The sequence below is a fragment of the Chiloscyllium plagiosum genome, unplaced genomic scaffold, assembly GCF_037043375.1.
Source record: "Chiloscyllium plagiosum isolate Xiang-an unplaced genomic scaffold, Cpla_swu_hap1 HiC_scaffold_7, whole genome shotgun sequence".
In the NCBI taxonomy this organism is placed as follows: domain Eukaryota; kingdom Metazoa; phylum Chordata; class Chondrichthyes; order Orectolobiformes; family Hemiscylliidae; genus Chiloscyllium; species Chiloscyllium plagiosum.
The window spans coordinates 117,808,934-117,831,206 of record NW_028270145.1 but is presented as its reverse complement, the minus strand read 5'-3'; the positions used below and the strand labels follow the sequence as shown (position 1 = coordinate 117,831,206).

The following is a 22,273-nucleotide window of genomic DNA, read 5'->3' as shown; positions in this document are numbered from 1 at the left end:
TGTCTCTGAGGTTCAGTACGCTGTCTCTGAGGTACAGTACACTGTCCCTGAGGTTCGGTACACTGTCTCTGAGGTTCAGTACACTGTCTCTGAGGTTCAGTACGCTGTCTCTGAGGTTCAGTACACTGTCTCTGAGGTACAGTACACTGTCCCTGAGGTTCGGTACACTGTCTCTGAGGTTCAGTACACTGTCCCTGAGGTTCAGTACACTGTCTCTGAGGTTCAGTACGCTGTCCCTGAGGTTCAGTACGCTGTCTCTGAGCTTCAGTACGCTGTCCCTGAGGTTCAGTATACTGTCTCTGAGCTTCAGTACGCTGTCCCTGAGCTTCAGTACACTGTCTCTGAGGTTCAGTACACTGTCTCTGAGCTTCAGTACGCTGTCCCTAAGCTTCATTACGCTGTCCCTGAGCTTCAGTACACTGTCTCTGAGGTTCAGTACACTGTCTCTGAGGTTCAGTACACTGTCCCTGAGCTTCAGTCCGCTGTCCCTGACGTTCAGTACACTGTCCCTGAGCTTCAGTACACTGTCCCTGAGCTTCAGTACGGTGTCCCTGAGGTTCAGTACGCTGTCTCTGAGGTTCAGTACGCTGTCTCTGAGGTACAGTACACTGTCCCTGAGGTTCAGTACACTGTCTCTGAGGTTCAGTACGCTGTCCCTGAGGTTCAGTACGCTGTCCCTGAGGTTCAGTACGCTGTCTCTGAGGTTCAGTCGCTGTCTCTGAGGTTCAGTATGCTGTCTCTGAGGTACAGTACACTGTCCCTGAGGTTCGGTACACTGTCTCTGAGGTTCAGTACACTGTCTCTGAGGTTCAGTACGCTGTCTCTGAGGTTCAGTACGCTGTCTCTGAGGTACAGTACACTGTCCCTGAAGTACTGTACACTGTCTCTGAGGTACAGTACGCTGTCCCTGAGGTTCAGTACGCTGTCTCTGAGTTTCAGTACGCTGTCTCTGAGGTACAGTACACTGTCCCTGAGGTTCAGTATGCTGTCTCTGAGGTTCAGTACGCTGTCTCTGAGGTTCAGTACGCTGTCTCTGAAGTACTGTACACTGTCTCTGAGGTACAGTACGCTATCTCTGAGGTTCAGTATGCTGTCTCTGAGGTACAGTACACTGTCCGTGACCTTCAGTACACCGTCTCTGAGGTTCAGTACCCTGTCCCTGAGCTTCAGCACGCTGTCTCTGAGCTTCAGTACACTGTCCCTGAGGTTCAGTATACTATCTCTGTGGTTCAGTACGCTGTCCCTGAGGTTCAGTACGCTGTCCGTGACCTTCAGTACACTGTCCCTGAGCTTCAGTACGCTGTCCCTGAGGTTCAGTACACTGTCCCTAAGCTTCAGTACGCTGTCCCTGACCGTCAGTACACTGTCCCTGAGGTGCAGTACACTGTCCCTGAGGTGCAGTACACTGTCCGTAAGCTTCAGAATGCTGTCCCTGAGGTTCAGTACACTGTCCCTAAGCTTCAGTACGCTGTCCCTGACCGTCAGTACACTATCCCTGAGCTTCAGTACGGTGTCCCTGAGGTTCAGTACGCTGTCCCTGAGCTTCAGTACGCTGTCCCTGAGCTTCAGTACGCTGTTAGCACCTTCAGTACACAGTCCTGAGGTTCAGTACTCTGTCCCTGAGGTTCAGTATACTGTCTCTGAGCTTCAGTACGCTGTCCCTGAGCTTCAGTACGCTGTCCCTGAGCTTCAGTACGCTGAGCCTTAGGTTCTGTGCGTTGTCCCTGAGCTTCAGTATGCTGTCCCTGAGGTTTTGAACACTGTCCTGGAGCTTCAGTATACTGTCTCTGAGCTTCAGTACGCTGTCCCTGAGCTTGCGTATGCTGTCCCTGAGGTTCAGTACGCTCTCCCTGAGGTACAGTACGCTGTCCCTGAGCTTCATACGCTGTCCCTGAGGTTCAGTACACTGTCCCTGAGGTTCCGTATGCTGTCCCCGAGCTTCAGTACACTGTCCCTGAGGTTCAGTACGCTGTCCCTGAGGTTCAGTACGCTGTCCCTGAGGTTCAATATGCTGTCTCTGAGGTTCAGTACACTGTCCCTGAGGTTCGGTACACTGTCCCTGAGCTTCAGTACGCTGTCCCTGAGCTTCAGCACACTGTTAGCACCTTCAATACACTGTCCCTGAGGTTCAGTATACTGTCCCTGAGCTTCAGTATGCTGTCCCTGAGGTACAGTACGCTGTCCCTGAGGTACAGTACACTGTCCCTGAGGTTCAGTACACTGTCTCTGAGGTTCAGTACGCTGTCTCTGAGGTACAGTACACTGTCCCTGAGGTTCAGTACGCTGTCTCTGAGGTTCAGTACGCTGTCTCTGAGGTACAGTACGTTGTCCCTGAGGTTCAGTATGCTGTCTCTGAGGTTCAGTACACTGTCCATGAGGTTCAGTACGCTGTCCCTGAGGTTCAGTACGCTGTCCCTGAGGTTCAGTACGTTGTCCCTGAGGTTCAGTATGCTGTCTCTGAGGTTCAGTACACTGTCCCTGAGGTTCGGTACACTGTCTCTGAGGTTCAGTACGCTGTCTCTGAGGTTCAGTACGCTGTCTCTGAGGTTCAGTACGCTGCCTCTGAGGTACAGTACACTGTCCCTGAGGTTCAGTACGCTGTCCCTGAGGTTCAGTACGCTGTCTCTGAGGTTCAGTACGCTGTCTCTGAGGTACAGTACGCTGTCCCTGAGGTTCAGTACGCTGTCTCTGAGGTTCAGTACGCTGTCTCTGAGGTACAGTACACTGTCCCTGAGGTTCAGTACGCTGTCTCTGAGGTTCAGTACGCTGTCTCTGAGGTTCAGTACGCTGTCTCTGAGGTTCAGTACGCTGTCTCTGAAGTACTGTACACTGTCTCTGAGGTACAGTACGCTATCTCTGAGGTTCAGTATGCTGTCTCTGAGGTACAGTACACTGTCCGTGACCTTCAGTACACTGTCTCTGAGGTTCAGTACCCTGTCCCTGAGCTTCAGCACGCAGTCTCTGAACTTCAGTACACTGTCCCTGAGCTTCAGTACGCTGTCCCTGAGGTTCAGTACGCTGTTAGCACCTTCAATACACTGTCCCTGCGTTTAAGTACACTGTCCCTGAGGTGCAGTACACTGTCCCTGAGGTGCAGTACACTGTCCCTAAGCTTCAGAATGCTGTCCCTGAGGTTCAGTACACTGTCCCTAAGCTTCAGTACGCTGTCCCTGACCGTCAGTACACTATCCCTGAGCTTCAGTACGCTGTCCCTGATGTTCAGTACGCTGTCCGTGACCTTCAGTACACTATCCCTGAGCTTCACTACACTGTCTCTGAGCTTCAGTACGCTGCCCCGAGGTAGAGTACGCTGTCCCTGAGGTTCAGTACACTGTCTCTGAGCTTCAGTACGCTGTCCCTGAGGTTCAGTACGCTGTCCGTGACCTTCAGTACACTATCCCTAAGCTTCAGTACACTGTCCCTGACCTTCAGTACCCTGTCCCTGAGCTTAGGTACACTGTCCCTGAGCTTCAGTACGCTGTCCCTGAGCTTCAGTATGCAGTCCCTGACCTTCAGTATGCTGTCTCCGAGGTTCAGTACACTGTCCCTGAGCTTCAGTACACTGTCTCTGAGGTTCAGTACGCTGTCCCTGAGCTTCAGTACGGTGTCCCTGAGCTTCAGTTCACTGTCTCTGAGCTTCAGTACACTGTCCCTGAGCTTCAGTACGGTGTCCCTGAGGTTCAGTACGCTGTCCCTGAGCTTCAGTACGCTGTCCCTGAGCTTCAGTACGCTGTTAGCACCTTCAATACACAGTCCTGAGGTTCAGTACTCTGTCCCTGAGGTTCAGTATACTGTCTCTGAGCTTCAGTATGCTGTCCCTGAGCTTCAGTACGCTGTCCCTGAGCTTGAGTATGCTGAGCCTTAGGTTCTGTGCGCTGTCCCTGAGCTTCAGTATGCTGTCCCTGAGGTTTTGAACACTGTCCTGGAGCTTCAGTATACTGTCTCTGAGCTTTAGTACGCTGTCCCTGAGCTTGCGTATGCTGTCCCTGAGGTTCAGTACGCTCTCCCTGAGGTACAGTACGCTGTCCCTGAGCTTCATACGCTGTCCCTGAGGTTCAGTACACTGTCCCTGAGGTTCCGTATGCTGTCCCCGAGCTTCAGTACACTGTCCCTGAGGTTCCGTACGCTGTCCCTGAGGTTCAGTACGCTGTCCCTGAGGTTCAGTACGCTGTCCCTGAGGTTCAATATGCTGTCTCTGAGGTTCAGTACACTGTCCCTGAGGTTCGGTACACTGTCCCTGAGGTTCAGTACACTGTCCCTGAGGTTCCGTATGCTGTCCCCGAGCTTCAGTACACTGTCCCTGAGGTTCCGTACGCTGTCCCTGAGGTTCAGTACGCTGTCCCTGAGGTTCAGTACGCTGTCCCTGAGGTTCAATATGCTGTCTCTGAGGTTCAGTACGCTGTCCCTGAGCTTCAGCACACTGTTAGCACCTTCAATACACTGTCCCTGAGGTTCAGTATACTGTCCCTGAGCTTCAGTATGCTGTCCCTGAGGTACAGTACGCTGTCCCTGAGGTACAGTACACTGTCCCTGAGGTTCAGTACACTGTCTCTGAGGTTCAGTACGCTGTCTCTGAGGTACAGTACACTGTCCCTGAGGTTCAGTACGCTGTCTCTGAGGTTCAGTACGCTGTCTCTGAGGTACAGTACGTTGTCCCTGAGGTTCAGTATGCTGTCTCTGAGGTTCAGTATGCTGTCTCTGAGGTTCAGTACACTGTCCCTGAGGTTCAGTACACTGTCCCTGAGGTTCAGTACGCTGTCCCTGAGGTTCAGTACGCTGTCCCTGAGGTTCAGTACGTTGTCCCTGAGGTTCAGTATGCTGTCTCTGAGGTTCAGTACACTGTCCCTGAGGTTCAGTACGCTGTCCCTGAGGTTCAATATGCTGTCTCTGAGGTACAGTACGCTGTCCCTGAGGTACAGTACACTGTCCCTGAGGTTCAGTACACTGTCTCTGAGGTTCAGTACGCTGTCTCTGAGGTACAGTACACTGTCCCTGAGCTTCAGTACGTTGTACCTGAGGTTCAGTATGCTGTCTCTGAGGTTCAGTACACTGTCCCTGAGGTTCAGTACGCTGTCTCTGAGGTTCAGTACGCTGTCCCTGAGGTTCAGTACGCTGTCTCTGAGGTTCAGTACGCTGTCTCTGAGGTTCAGTACGCTGTCTCTGAAGTACAGTACACTGTCTCTGAGGTTCAGTACGCTGTCTCTGAGGTTCAGTACGCTGTCCCGGAGGTACAGTACACTGTCCCTGAGGTTCAGTACGCTGTCTCTGAGGTTCAGTATGCTGTCCCGGAGGTTCAGTACGCTGTCTCGGAGGTACAGTTCACTGTCCCTGAGGTTCAGTACGCTGTCCCGGAGGTTCAGTACGCTGTCTCTGAGGTACAGTACACTGTCCCTGAGGTTCAGTACGCTGTCTCTGAGGTTCAGTACGCTGTCTCTGAGGTACAGTACACTGTCCCTGAGGTTCAGTACGTTGTCCCTGAGGTTCAGTACGCTGTCTCTGAGGTTCAGTACACTGTCCCTGAGGTTCAGTACGCTGTCCCTGAGGTTCAGTACACTGTCTCTGAGGTACAGTACTCTGTCTCTGAGGTTCAGTACACTGTCTCTGAGGTTCAGTACGCTGTCCCTGAGGTTCAGTACACTGTCTCTGAGGTACAGTACACTGTCCCTGAGGTACAGTACACTGTCCCTGAGGTTCAGTACGCTGTCTCTACAGTACACTGTCTCTGAGGTTCAGTAAGCTGTCTCTCAGGTTCAGTACGCTGTCCCGGAAGTTCAGTACGCTGTCTCTGAGGTTCGGTACGCTGTCCCGGAGGTTCAGTATGTTGTCCCTGAGGTTCAGTACGCTGTCCCGGAGGTTCAATACACTGTCTCTGAGGTACAGTACACTGTCCCTGAGGTACAGTACACTGTCCCTGAGGTTCAGTACGCTGTCTCTACAGTACACTGTCTCTGAGGTTCAGTACGCTGTCCCTGAGGTTCAGTACACTGTCTCTGAGGTACAGTACACTGTCCCTGAGGTACAGTACACTGTCCCTGAGGTTCAGTACGCTGTCTCTACAGTACACTGTCTCTGAGGTTCAGTACGCTGTCCCTGAGGTACAGTACACTGTCCCTGAGGTTCAGTACGCTGTCTCTACAGTACACTGTCCCTGAGGTACAGTACACTGTCCCTGAGGTTCAGTACGCTGTCTCTACAGTACGCTGTCTCTGAGGTTCAGTACGCTGTCTCTGAGGTTCAGTACGCTGTCCCTGAGGTTCAGTACGCTGTCCCGGAGGTTCAGTACGCTGTCTCTGAGGTACAGTACACTGTCCCGGAGGTTCAGTATGTTGTCCCTGAGGTTCAGTACGCTGTCCCGGAGGTTCAATACGCTGTCTCTGAGGTTCAGTACGCTGTCCCGGAGGTTCAGTACGCTGTCTCTGAGGTTCAGTACGCTGTCCCGGAGGTTCAGTACGCTGTCTCTGAGGTTCAGTACGCTGTCCCGGAGGTTCAGTACGCTGTCTCTGAGGTTCAGTACGCTGTCCCGGAGGTTCTGTACGCTGTCTCTGAGGTTCAGTACGCTGTCTCTGAGGTTCAGTACGCTGTCCCGGAGGTTCAGTACGCTGTCCCGGAGGTTCAGTACGCTGTCTCTGAGGTACAGTACACTGTCCCGGAGGTTCAGTATGTTGTCCCTGAGGTTCAGTACGCTGTCCCGGAGGTTCAGTACGCTGTCCCTGAGGTTCAATACGCTGTCTCTGAGGTTCAGTACGCTGTCCCTGAGGTTCGGTACGCTGTCCCGGAGGTTCAGTACGCTGTCTCTGAGGTTCAGTCCGCTGTCTCTGAGGTTCAGTACGCTGTCTCTGAAGTACAGTACACTGTCTCTGAGGTTCAGTACGCTGTCCCGGAGGTTCAGTACGCTGTCTCTGAGGTTCAGTACACTGTCTCTGAGGTACAGTACGCTGTCTCTGAGGTTCAGTACGCTGTCTCTGAGGTTCAGTACACTGTCCCGGAGGTTCAGTACGCTGTCTCTGAGGTTCAGTACGCTGTCTCTGAGGTTCAGTACACTGTCCCGGAGGTTCAGTACACTGTCTCTGAGGTACAGTACGCTGTCTCTGAGGTTCAGTACACTGTCTTTGAGGTACAGTACACTGTCTCTGAGGTTCAGTACGCTGTCTCTGAGGTTCAGTACACTGTCCCGGAGGTTCAGTACGCTGTCTCTGAGGTTCAGTACGCTGTCTCTGAGGTACAGTACGCTGTCTCTGAGGTTCAGTACACTGTCTCTGAGGTACAGTACGCTGTCTCTGAGGTTCAGTATGTTGTCTCTGAGGTTCAGTACGCTGTCTCTGAGGTACAGTACACTGTCCCGGAGGTTCAGTACACTGTCTCTGAGGTACAGTACGCTGTCTCTGAGGTTCAGTACACTGTCTCTGAGGTACAGTACACTGTCTCTGAGGTTCAGTACGCTGTCTCTGAGGTTCAGTACGCTGTCTCTGAGGTTCAGTACGCTGTCTCTGAGGTTCAGTACGCTGTCTCTGAGGTTCAGTACACTGTCCCGGAGGTTCAGTACGCTGTCTCTGAGGTACAGTACGCTGTCTCTGAGGTTCAGTACGCTGTCTCTGAGGTTCAGTACACTGTCCCGGAGGTTCAGTACGCTGTCTCTGAGGTACAGTACGCTGTCTCTGAGGTTCAGTACGCTGTCTCTGAGGTTCAGTACACTGTCCCGGAGGTTCAGTACGCTGTCTCTGAGGTACAGTACGCTGTCTCTGAGGTTCAGTACGCTGTCTCTGAGGTTCAGTACACTGTCCCGGAGGTTCAGTACGCTGTCTCTGAGGTACAGTACGCTGTCTCTGAGGTTCAGTACGCTGTCTCTGAGGTACAGTATGTTGTCCCTGAGGTTCTGGACACAGTCCCTGAGCTCCCGCAGTCACGGTGTTGGTGTTTGGGGTTAGGGTCGGGGGGTGGTGTTGTCCTTGTTGTTGTGGGGTCCGTGCACGAAGGGGCGGTGTCGGTGCTGTTCCGTCAGGTAGGGTCTGGTCCTGAGTCCGCACTGTGAGACATCGAAAGGAGGAGCCAGACTCTGACATTTGGCCAATTGATCCCACTCTAACTCTTCAACATGGCCACAGTGGATCGTCTCCCTCGACACCGTGTTCCCACTCTCTCCCCAAACCACCTCGACATCGTTAACCCGGAGAAAGCGGTTTCCTTCTTAAACACACTCAGTCACCCTGCCTCCACATCACGTGAATCTGGTTTGGCGGATGATGCAGTGACACGGAGAGTTTGAATTGGAATCACATGGGAATGGGGACAGAGGGAAAGCTCAGTTCGGGAAAGTCTGAATATTGGGATGTCACCATGCTCACCAACCTCTGCCCCAGTTTACTAGTTTCAGGTTATCGCAGATGGTCCTAGAAATGAAAGGTTCTCAGCGTTTCCATGATCCCCCCCACCCACCCCTTTCCTTTATCAGGCAGTGAGTCATCGATACAAACAGAGAGGACCAACTGTATCATTCACTCAGTCTCTCCCACGGAGACCCACACGCACAGAACCCACTCACTCCCTTCCTCACTCTGTTACCCACTTATTCACTCATTTACCCACTCACTCCCTCATTCACCCACTCATTCACCCACTCAGTTACCCACTCACTGACTCCCCTACCTATTCTCTCCCTTCCTCCCTCCCTCACTCCCTCCATCTTGCAGTCCCTCACTCCCTCCCTCTCTCCATTCTCCTCTCCCTCCCTCCCTTCCTCAGTCCCTCCCCACCTCCCTTGCTCCCTCCATCCCTCCCTCACTCCCTCCCCACCTCCCTCCCTCCCCACCTCTCTTGCTCCCTCCCTCCCTCACTCCCTTCCCACCTCCCTCACTCCCTCCCTCCCTTCCTCACCACTTCCCTCCTTCACTCCCTCCCCACCTCCCTTCCCATCTCCCTCACTCCCTCCCTCCCTTCCTCACTCCCTCCCACCCTCACTCCCTCCCCACCTCCCTCCCTCCCTCACTCCCTTCCCACCTCCCTCACTCCCTCCTTCCCTCCCTTCCTCACTCCCTCTCCACCTCCCTCACTCACTCCCTCCCTCCCTTCCTCACTCCCTCCCCACCTCCCTTACTCCCTCACCCCCTCCCTTCCTCACTCCCTCCCCACCTCCCTTACTCCCTCACTCCCCACCTCCCTCCCCCCTCCCCCCCTCCGTCCCTCCCTCCTCCCCCTCCCTCCCTCACTCCCCCCCTCCCCCCTCCCTCCCTCACTCCCATCCATCTCCCTCCCTCCCTCCCTCCTCCCCCTCCCTCCCTCCCCACCTCCCTCCCTCACTCCCCCCTCCCTCCCTCACTCCCATCCATCTCCCTCCCTCACTCCCTCCCCACCTCCTCCCCCCCCTCCCTCGCTCCCTCCCGGTTACACAGATGGAGTTGAGGTTCCTTACTTCCTCTGGTTGTCGGTCAGAGTGATTCCCTGTGAGGACACTTTGAAGTGGACGATGGTGGCGATGGGCTGTACAGGGGCTCCCAGAGTCTCCGAAATGGCCTTGGCAATGGCCTGGGGTCCAGTCAGTGACTCCATGTCCACAGAATTAACAAACAGCACGTTACACGCTGTCATGGGAGAGACACACACACAGGTCAGTTCACAGAGCACAATGGGCAATGGGCTGTCCAACAAGCTGGTGCTGGGATCTGGGATTGAGCCTGGAGATCTGGAGCCTGTTCCCAGAGAGCAGGCAGCACTCAGATCACGGTGTCACAGCCTAATTACTCCCCCACGGACTGTGGGGACATTCCCCCTCCAAACCTCCGCCCCACATCGGCTCCTGATCTTAGTCTGATTGGTTTGAAATCCTCTCTGGGTCAGGAGCAGCTCCCACAGAGACAGCCTCTTCATTGTAGACAGCACAGAGGCCAGCCCCCTCTCGGGTCAGTTCACTGAGAGGGTCAGGAGGTGAGAAACTCTCAGTCTGACCCTCAGGGAGAATTCAAACTCCCCTGGAGCAGAGAGGGAGGGTAGTGAGACCCTCAGGTCCCTGTGGGGACACTGCTCCAGCTAAGCCCCTGGCCTTTAGAGGTGGACATTCCTGATCCAGACTCCATCCCCTGGTTTTTCTCCAGCCACATCATCCCCATCATCATCAGCAAGAGTCCAGCGCCAGCTGTCTCCCACCAGCTGCTGCACATTCCTGCCTTTTCCAAGGTCCCCTGGTCCCTAGCACCCCCAGCAATGACCCTCAGGACAACAGGGAAGCAATGACCCCCATCCTGGACAGACAGACTCCCACCAGGTCTTGGATTGGTTAAAGGGTAGAAATTCATCCTTCAGTGACAGGCTTTTCACCTGTGGGCGGCACGGTGGCACAGTGGTTAGCACTGCTGCCTCACAGCGCCAGGCGACTGACTGTGTGGAGTTTGCACATTCTCCCCGTGTCTGCGTGGGTTTCCTCCCACATTCCAAAAATGTGCAGGTCAGGTGAATTGGCCTCAATTGCCCATAGTGTTAGGTGAAGGGGTAAACGTAGGGGAATGGGTCTGGGTGGGTTGGTCTGTGGAGGGTTGGTTTGGACTTGTTGGGCCGAAGGGCCTGTTTCCACACTGTAAATAATCTAATGTAATACCCACAAGTATATGAATGTGAAGTCTTCACAGCAATATACAAACAGACCTCTCATGTATTAGAGTTGATCTCTCTCTGCACCTTCTCTGGCGCTGTAAGACTATATTCTGTTAGTATGTAAGGTATGATTTAACTGGTTAGCACGCAAAAGAATACTGTTCACTGTATCTTGGTACATGTGACATCACTGAACCAAATCAAAACGAATGAAATCAAAGCCAGATTCTGATCTGCCCCAGGACAGTGATTATGGCAGGTCTCTAAGTGACTGTCCCTAATCCCGGAAGGACTCTCATTCCTGCTGAGTCCATACAGAAAGGAGAGGAGATTGAGCACTGACCTGCACCCTGTTTGAGCAGCTCCGATGCAGAGTTTGACGAAACAGCTGGTTCAGGGATTTTATCCACTGGATCTGAAAGAAAGGATTTCCACCTTCACACAACCTGGTATGATCCGTGCACATCCTCACTAGCTGAGAACCAATAAATCCACCTGAATAATCTAATTCACTCGTCACATTGTGCTTGACTTTCTGAAGGAGACAGTTAAGGGAAACAATTTTCAGAGAGTCACAGAGTCATACAGCATGGAAACAGGCCCTTCGGCCCAACTCGTCCATGCCGACCAGGTTTCCTATGCTAAACTAGTCCCACTTGCCTGTGTTTGGCCTATATCCCTGGAAGCCTTTCCTATTCATGTTCCTGAGATGTTGTAACAGTACCTGTATTTACCACTTCCTCTGCGGTCTATTCCACATTCAAACCACCCTCTGTGTAAAATAAGTACCCCTCAGGTCCATTTCAAATCTTTCTCCTCCCACCTGAAACCTATGTCCTCGTGTTTTGAACTCTCCTACTCTCAGCAAAAGCCCTTTGCTGTTCACCCTATCCATGCCCCTCACGATGTTATAAACCTCTATAAAGTCACCTCTCAACCTCCTACGCTCTGGTGAAAAACATCCCAGACTATTCAGCCCCAGCGACATTCTGGTAAACCTTTTTTGAACTCTCTCCAGCTTAATACTATCCCTCCTATAGCAGGGTGACCAGGTACAGTACTCACCAACACCCTGTACAACCTCCACATGACCTCCCAACTCCTATATTCAAAAGGCTGAGCAATGAAGGCAAGCAAGATAAGCACCTTGTGGACCACCCTGTCTACCTGTGATGCAAATTTCAAAGAACTATGTTCCTGAACCTCTAGGTCTCTCTGCTCTATAACACTCCCAGGGCCCTACTATTAATTGATCTTGTTTGTTTTACCAAAGTGCAATACCTTACATTTATCCAAATTGAACTCTGTTTGCAACTCCTCAGCCCAGTGGCCCAGTTGATCAAGATCCCTTTGTAATCTCAGGCATTCGTCACTGTCAACAATATCACCAATTTTGGTCTCAGCCCAAATTTACGAACCATGCCTCCCAAATTCTCATCCAAATCATTTAGATAAATGACCAACAATGGTGTAGCCAGCACCGGTCCCTGCAGCGCACCGCTGGTCACAGTCTGTAAACCCAACCCTTCCCCATCACTCTCTGCCTCCGACCATAAAGGCAAATCGTACATTTCGAAAGGGATCAACATCAAAGTGAGAATCACTGAATTGGTACATTACAGAAGGAGGCCATTTGGCCCATTGTCCCTGCATTTATTCCCTCATGCCAATCTCCTGCCTTTTCCCCACATCCTTGCACACCATTGCCAACCAAATAACCATCCAAAGTCCCTCTTAAATGCCTTGATTGAATCTGTCTCCACCTTATTTCCAGACAGTGGAACATTTCTACTCCCTCACCGCTCACTGGGTGAGATGGCCTTCCTCACCCCAACCTCGTCTCACTTCCACCTCACTCTAACCCGACCTCCTTATTGCTTTTCTGAGCAAGAACAGCCTCTCACTATCTACCCACTCCAGCTCGCTCAGGATTATGAAATCCTTCCATGATTTGGAGACTTCGGCTGCTTTGGACATACTTAACTCAGAAAGTAAACAGTTTGAAATATTGTACCGTGCTCAGCTTGGTGAAATAACTTGTAAAATAGTACCATCTACCGATGCTGCCCAGCCAGCGGTACCCAAATCCTCAAGTGAATAAAAACATTGCAGAAGAGTTTTACAAACACGCAGTGATCCCACTGCCCGCTGGGGGACTGACCCTTGGCCTTGTGCCTGGCAGATGAGGATAGGAACCATCATATTCACGCGGAGCTTGCTCACACTGAATCTTCAAATACCTTTTTAAATATTTCTAGGATGACCACGGCCTATTGAGGGACAGAGGCTCTACATCATAAGGGGCTGACAAATCCCTGCACGGACCAGTTACTGCCACCAGAGAGAGCACTTCAACCCCAAGTGTGATCTACAACTTGACCAACTGCGAGGTTTCAAGGTGAGGGGACAAACTGAAGGGAAGGGGTTACCCCTCACTGGGCAACATACTTAACCGTATCACAGCTCCCAATCACCGAAATAAAATAGCAAACCCCTCGAGACGATCATGCCTTTTAATTTGACCACAGCATCTGCCAGCACTTATTCCCCGTCCCTAGTTGCCCCTTGAGAAGGTGGGGGTGAGCTGCCTTCTTGAACCGCTGCAGTCCATGTGCTGTGGGTAGACCCACAATGCCCTTAGGGAGGGAATTCCAGGATTCTGACCCAGTGACACTGAAGGAACGGCGATATATTTCCAAGTCAGGATGGTGAGGGGCTGGGAGGGGAACTTGCAGGGGGTGGTGTTCCCATGGATCTGCTGCCCTTGTCCTTCTCGATGGAAGTGGTTGTGGGTTTGGAAGGTGCTGTCTGAGGGTCTTTGGTGAATTTCTGCAGTGCATCTTGTAGATGGCACACATGCTCTCTTAGCCACTGTGTTTATGTGGTGAGTCCAGTTCAGTTTCTGGTCAGTGGTAACCCCCAGGATGGTGACAGGGGGAATTCAGTGATGGTAACACCATTGATTGTCAAGGAGCGATGGTTAGATTGTCTCTTATCGCTGATGGTCACAGCCTGACCTCTGTGTGGCGTGAATGTTTCTTGCCCCTTGTCAGCCCAAGCCTGGAGATTGTCCAGATCTTGTTGCATTGGGTACTGCTCCAGTACCTGAGGAGTGGTGAATGGTGCTGAACATTGTGTAATCATCGGGGACCATCTCCACTTCTGACCTTCTGATGGAGGGAAGGTCATTGATGAAGCAGCTGAAGATGGTTGGGTCTAGGACACTCCCCTGAGGGACTCCTGCAGAGATGTCCTGGAGCTGAGATGACTGACCCTCCAACAACCACAACCATCTTCCTCTGTGCCAGGTATGACTCCAACCAGCAGAGAGTTTGCCCCCTGATACCCATTGATCCCAGTTTAGCCAGGGCTCCGTGATGCCACACTCGGTCGAATGCAGCCTCGATGTCAAGGGCTGTCCCTCTCCCCTCCCCTCTGGAATTCAGCTCTTTTGTCCATGTTTGACCCAAGGCTGTAATGGGGTCAGGAGCTGGGTGACCCTGGGGGAACCCAAACTGGGTGTCACTGAGCAGGTTATTGCTGAGCAGGTGCTGCTTGATAGCTCTGTTACTGACCCCTTCCATCACTTTCCTGATGATCGAGAGGAGACTGATGGGGCGGGAATTGGCCGGGTTGGATCTGTCCTGCTTTTTCTGTCCAGGACATACCTGGGCAATTTTCCACATTGTCTGGGAGATGCCAGTGTTGTAACTGGACTGGAACAGCTTGGCTCGGGGAGAGGCAAGTTCTGGAGCACACGTCTTCAGTACTATTGCTGGAGTGTTGTCAGGGCCCGCAGCCTTTACAGTATCCAGTGTCTCCAGCTGTTTCTTGATATCACGTGGAGTGAATCGAATTGGCTGGAGACTGGTGTCTGTGATGCTGGGGACCACTGGAGGAGGCTGAGATGGATCACCCACTCGGCACGTCTGGCTGAAGGTTGCTGGGAAAGCTTCAGCCTTAACCTTTGCCCTGATGTTCTGGGGCCCTCCATCGTTGAGGGTGGGGAGATTTGTGGAGCCTCCTGCTCCAGTGAGTTGTTTAATTGTCCACCCCCATTCACTACTGGATGTGGCGGGACTGCAGAGCTTTGATCTGGGATCACTGAGCTCTGTCTATCACTTGCTGTTTGATGTGCAAGAATCATAGAATGCCTACAGTGTGGAAGCAGGCCATTCAGCCCATTGGGTCCACACCCACCCCTCCAAAGTACATCCCACCCAGACTCACCCTCCTACCTTATCCCAATAACTCCACATTCCCCATGGCTAACACACCTAACCTACACATTCCTGAACACTATGGGCAACGTGGTAGGACCAATTCCCCTAACCTGCACATCTTTGGACTGTGGGAGGTAACCGGAGCACCCGGAGGAAACCCACGCAGACACAGGGAGAACGTGCAAACTCCACACAGACAGTTGCCTGAGGCGGGAATTGAACCCAGGTCACTGGTGCTGTGAGGCAGCAGTGCTAACCACTGTGCCACCGTGCCACCCATAAAAAAGGACTGTTTTCAAAAATAAAGATTACTACAAAAACAAGTTACCTGACCGTAACTTTAAAGGAGAGTTAATGCTGCCAACCAGAGTGAACCCTGGGATGGCAGGGCTGACACATGGAGGGAGACTGGATCACTTTAAATTATAATCACAGGCAATCAGAAGAATGAGGGGGATTCTCATAAAAACCTATAAAATTCCAACTGGATACTAGAAAGGAAGGATGTTCCTGATGACCAGGGAGTCCAAAAGCAGCTGTTACACTACTCAGACCCCTTGGCATCATGGTAGCCCACAAACCCACCAACACACTGAAACAGCAGCTAATGAACTTGAAAGACCCCATACAGACAACAAGCAAAACTAATGTCATTTACAAAATACCGTGCAAGGACCATAACAAACACTACATTGGACAAACAGGCAGAAAACTAGCCACCAGGATACACGAACATCAACTAGCCACAAAACGACATGACCCTCTCTTACTATTATCCTTACATACAGATGAGGAAGGAAACCACTTGGACTGGGACAACATATCCATCCTAGGACAAGCCAAACAGAGACATGCACGAGAATTCCTAGAAGCATGGCATTCCAACCGGAACTCTATCAACAAACACATCGGGTTAGACCCCATCTACCACCCCCTGAGAAAAGGAACAGGAAATGATGATGTCACCACAGGAAATGACATCACCAACCCAAAGGAACCCAAACATATAAATAGAAAGCAGGAATCATGTACACTGCCTCGCCTGAGGCCCACTGAAGATGTTACCTAGTATGGTGACGAAACGTCTGGAAATGAACCTCCCAGCTCAGTGAGCAAACCTACATCCAGCTGTCACAGTCTAAGGATACGGGGTAGGTCATTTCCGACTGAGATGGGGAGAAATGTCTTCCCCCAGAGAGTTGGGAGCCTGGGGTGTTTTCTGCCACAGAAAGAGGTTGAAGCGAAAATATTGAATGTTTTTGAGAAGGAGATAGATATAGTTCTTAGGGTTCACGGGGTCAAAGTGTATGAGAGTTGGGATGGTATGGGGACTGAGTTGGATGATCAGCCATGATCGTATTGAATAGGGGAGAAGTCTTAATGGGCCAAGCGGCCTCCTCCTGCTCCTGTTTTCTGTGTTTACACAGTTGCTTGTTCAAACATGACTGAAAACCTGGTTTGCGGATGAGCTGGAGTCAAGTGGGTCTGGACTAATTGAATTCTGGATCAGTGGTGCTGGAAGAGCACAGCAATTCAGGCAGCATCCGACAAGCAGCAAAATCGACGATTCGGGCAAAAGCCCTTCATCAGGAATGAACTTTGCCTGGCAACAAGAGCCTGATTGGTTTGTGGAATAGTGACCAGTTGTTGATGAGAAAGGATTCTGCCTGGCAACAACAATGTGATTGGCTCTCAGGAGCTGAGCAGCTTGTAGCTGTGAGTGATTGTGGCAAAAGCCACTGGACCTCCGAACGGTGTGCAGACGCCCCTTTTTCTCTGCAGTAAAAGACATCGCAAACCTGAAAAACAAACCGTTTATCTCTGGTTCCCAGTTACTGCAAGCCAAGACTTTGAATATTGATGACTCAAAGAGCATCCCTGGTGGGATCTAGCCACCCTGTGCGTCCTGTAAACAAGTGACAGTTCCTGGAGCAGGACAATCGAGGAGCAGCCGAAAGGACCCATTGTGAACAGACTTATTGTGTATGTGTGGGGGATGGTGAAAATGGGTTGGATTTTGACTTAGTCAGGTGTATGTTGACAGTTCACAACTGATAGGAGAAAGTGAGGACTGCAGATGCTGGGGATCAGAGCTTAAAAATGTGTTGCTGGAAAAACGTAGCAGGTCAAAGGAGCAGGAGAATCGACGTTTCGGGCATGAGCCCTTCTTCAGGAATCCTGTCCGAAACGTTGATTTTCCTGCTCCTTGGATGCTGCCTGACCTGCTGCGCTTTTCCAGCAACACATTTTTAAGTTCACAACTGATAACCTGTCAAGAGAGTCTAATTGCTTGCAATAAATTGTGAATCATGTTAAGTACAGGAAAAGGATCACTGCTTCTGTCACTCAGGGTCTAAAAGACAGCAATAGTGGGGCAATTTGTCTGGAATCTTTCACTTCTATGAAGACCCTGGGAAAAGGTGGGTTCGATTCCCAGCAGACGGCATCAATCAGGAGGAACAGACAGCAGATACTGGGCAGGCTTGGAGGAGCCAGGTGGGGAATTGCTCATCGCAGGACTCCGAATCTCTGCCCGGCTTTTGTGTCTGCAGAAGAGAAAGTTGGAAAACAGACTCAAAGATGAATTTGAAGTGTTGCTGCTTGCCAGTTGAGAGCCTGGACTACAGGGAATGAGAGCATCAGCAGATGTTTCCGCAGTATGTGGTGTTTGTGAGTCTGTCCGTATCCACCCAAACAGAGAACAATAGTGAGACGTCAGTCACTGCCAAACACAAGCAGCAAGACACTTTTCAAACTAAAAAAACTTTACTGAGAGTCAAATGTTCTGCTACTTCAGGAATGGAAACTTAAACGTGAAAACGGAACATTCCAGAGAATCAAACACTCCCAGAACAGGGACAGCCCGGGGTTAGATACAGAGTAAAGCTCCCTCTACATTGTCCCCCCATCAAACACTCCCAGGACAGGGACAGCACAGGGTTAGATACAGAATAAAGCTCCCTCTACACTGTCCCCATCAAACACTCCCAGGACAGGGACAGCACAGGGTTAGATACAGAGTAAAGCTCCCTCTACACTGTCCCCATCAAACACTCCCAGGACAGGGACAGCACGGGGTTAGATACAGAGTAAAGCTCCCCCTACACTGTCCCCATCAAACACTCCCAGGACAGGGACAGCACGGGGTTAGATACAGAGTAAAGGTCCCTCTACACTGTCCCCCATCAAACACTCCCAGGACAGTGACAGCACAGGGTTAGATACAGAGTAAAGCTCCCCCTACACTGTCCCCATCAAACACTCCCAGGACAGGGACAGCACGGGGTTAGATACAGAGTAAAGCTCTCTCTACACTGTCTCCCATCAAACACTCCCAGGGACAGGGACAGCACGGGGTTAGATACAGAGTAAAGCTCACTCTACACTGTCCCCATCAAACACTCCCAGGACAGGGACAGCACGGGGTTAGATACAGAGTAAAGCTCCTTCTACACTGTCCCCCATCAAACACTCCCAGGACAGGGACAGCACGGGGTTAGATACAGAGTAAAGCTTACTCTACACTGTCCCCATCAAACACTCACAGGACAGGGACAGTACAGGGATAGATACAGAGTAAAGCTCACTCTACACTGTCCCCATCAAACACTCCCAGCACGGGGTTAGTTACAGAATAAAGCTCCCTCTACATTGTCCCCATCGAACACTCCCAGGACAGGGACAGCACGGGGTTAGATACAGAGTGAAGCTTCCTCTACACTGTCCCCCATCAAACATGCCCAGGACAGGGACAGCACAGGGTTAAATATAGGGTAAAGCTTCTCTACACTGATTCCATTTTTTAAAATTTGTACTCACCTCGGCTTGGAATTACAAGTTTGCACGGCAGCGCTAACGGAGTTATCGAATGTTGGTATACCAGTGCTGATAAACTCCCTAGGAACAGGAATCAGAAAGCAATGTTCAGCAAACATATACACACATCAGGGTACACACACACACACACACACACACACACACACACTCACACAGACACAGACACAGACACACACACTCACACACACAGGCAGACACAGACACACACACACACACACACACACAGGCAGACACAGACACACACATTCTCACACAGACACACACACAGGCAGACACAGACACACACACACACACACACACACAGGCAGACACAGACACACACATTCTCACACAGACACACACACAGGCAGACACAGACACACACACACACATACACACACACACACTCACAGAGGCAGACACAGACACACACTCTCACACACACACACACACAGGCAGACACAGACACACACACAGATACACAGACACACACACTCACACACACACACACAAATACACAGACACACACTCACACACACACACAGATACACAGACACACACACACACACAGACACACACACAGATACACACACTCACACACACACAGACACACACACACAGAGACACACACACACTCACACAGACACACACACGCACACAGATACACAGACACACAGACACACAGATACACAGACACACACTCACACACAGACACACTCACACACACACTCACACACAGATACACAGACACACACACACAGACACACACACACACAGACAAACACACCCACACACAGACACCCACACCCACACACACACACACCCACACAGACGCACACACACACACAGACACACACACACACACACACACACAGACACACACACTCACACACAGACACACCCACTCACAGAGGCAGACACAGACACACACACACTCACAGAGGCAGACACAAACACACACTCACACACACACAGACACACACACACACGGACACACACACTCACAGAGGCAGACACAGACACACACACACACACACACAGATACACAGACACACACACTCACACACACTCACACACACAGATACACAGACACACACACACACACACACAGATACACAGACACACACACACACAGATACACAGACACACACTCATACACACACACACACAGATACAGACACACACTCTCTCACACACACACGGACACACACACACACAGATACACAGACACACACACTCATACACACACACACACACATACACAGACACACACTCACACACACACACACAGAGGCAGACACAGACACACACTCACACACACACACTCTCAAAGAGGCAGACACAGACACACACACACACACACAGGCGGACACAGACACACACGCACACACACACAAACACACACACACACACAGGCGGACACAGATACACACACACACAGACACACACACACAGGCGGACACAGACACAGACACACACACACAGACACACACACACTCACAGAGGCAGACACAGACACACACACTCACACACACAGATACACAGTTGAAACTTTATTGCTGGAACAGCACAGCAGGTCCGGCAGCATCCAGGGAACAGGAGATTCGACGTTTCGGGCACAGGCCCTTCTTCAGGAATCATTCCTGAAGAAGGGCCTGTGCCCGAAACGTCGAATCTCCTGTTCCCTGGATGCTGCCTGACCTGCTGTGCTGTTCCAGCAATAAAGTTTCAACTTTGATCTCCAGCATCTGCAGACCTCACTTTCTCCACACAGATACACAGACACACACACACATGGACACACTCACACACACACAGATACACAGACACAGACACACACACACACAGATACACAGACACACACTCACACACACTCACACACACACACAGATACACAGACACACACACTCACACACACACAGACACACACACACAGACTGACTCACACACACACAGACACACACACTGACACACACACACTCACACACACACACAGATACACAGACACACACACACTCACACCCACACACACAGATACACAGACACACATACTCACACACACACACAGATACACAGACACACACACACACAGATACACAGACACACACACACACTCACAGATACACAGACACATACACTCACACGCACACACACACAGATACACAGACACACTCACACAGACACACACACACACAGACACACACAGACACACACCCACACACACACAGACACACACACCCACACACACACACACCCACACTCACACAGAGGCAGACACAGACACACAGGCAGACACAGACACACACTCACACACACACAGTCAGACACAGACACACGGACACACACAGAGGCAGACACAGACACACACTCACAAACACACGGACATACACACATACACATACACAGACACTCACTCACACATACAGACACACACACACACACACAGACAGAGGCAGACACAGACACACGCACACACACACACAGAGGCAGACACAGACACACAGGCAGACACAGACACACACTCACACACACACAGACACAGGCAGACACAGACACATGGACACACACACACACACAGAGGCAGACACAGACACACACTCACAAACACACGGACATACACACATACACACACAGACACTCACTCACACATACAGACACACACACACACACACACACACAGAGGCAGACACAAACACACGGGTACACACACATAGACACAAACACACATGCACACAGAAAGACAGACACACATACACACACACTCACACATACAGACACACACACTCACACACACACACGCACACACACACACTCTCACACACATGCACACCAACACAGACAGACATAGTCTCAAGTCGTACAGATACACGTTCACACTCAGATACAGATACACACACGGGGACACCCATAGGTACATATGAAGCAAGGTATACCGATTGTCTTTGGTACCAGGCTACCTCTCTTTAAATAGGACATTTTTTAAAAATGTGCAAAATACTTTGTGAAGTAGCTGCATTCCTTTAGCACCAGGTTGTAGTTGTACCTGGACATATTCCTATCTCCAGCCTGGTTCCGATGGAGACATTTTCCTTCACCCTCCCGTGTTGGAGTGTGCTGACCCCTGTCTGTCCTCCTAATGCTCCCAGATTCTTGGGGCCAATGACTTTCCAATCGCCTCTCCCTGCTCTGACCACATCACCTTTCAAACTGCCTCCTCCCAGCTCTCCTTCACTCCCTGCCACTGACAGTCTCTGGCAGAACCCCCCCTTCTACTTCCAACCTCCCTTTCCCACCCCTCCTGCCTATCCCCTCAACTCCCCCCAAACAGCCTGAGCCCCTCGGCCAGTCCCAAGCCCTCCCACCCCCGAGCCCACCCAGGGAGTATCCAGCGATGTCCTCCAACGCTGCCCCAGTCTGCCCGGGACTTACCGAAGTAGGGTTCATTGGGACAGCCCTTTAGCTTCACCCCCTTTGCACTCGTCTCAATCAGGAAATGCCGCACCAGCTCATTGTTGACATCACCTGCAGACAGGAAACATGTTTTTAGGTGATGTGTGTTTGCTGTCCGGGTTCTGAGTTCTTTATTATTCTTTCCCGGGATGTGGGTGTTCCTGGTTAGGCCCAGCACTTATTGCCCATCCCTAAGTGCCTAG

General features: G+C 51.4%; 1 protein-coding gene across 1 annotated transcript in view; it reads right to left on the bottom strand.

The window, feature by feature from the left end:
- tns1b (tensin 1b) overlaps positions 1-22,273 on the bottom strand; it is an 816,333-nt gene that overhangs the window by 73,029 nt on the left and 721,031 nt on the right. Inside the window, exons 26-29 of the mRNA XM_087988578.1 lie at positions 22,050-22,142; positions 18,624-18,701; positions 10,925-10,996; positions 9,407-9,575 (exon numbers count right to left, since the gene is read on the bottom strand). Of these exons, the coding sequence (XP_087844704.1) occupies positions 9,407-9,575; positions 10,925-10,996; positions 18,624-18,701; positions 22,050-22,142 (412 nt within the window). The remainder of the gene's footprint in view (positions 1-9,406; positions 9,576-10,924; positions 10,997-18,623; positions 18,702-22,049; positions 22,143-22,273) is intronic.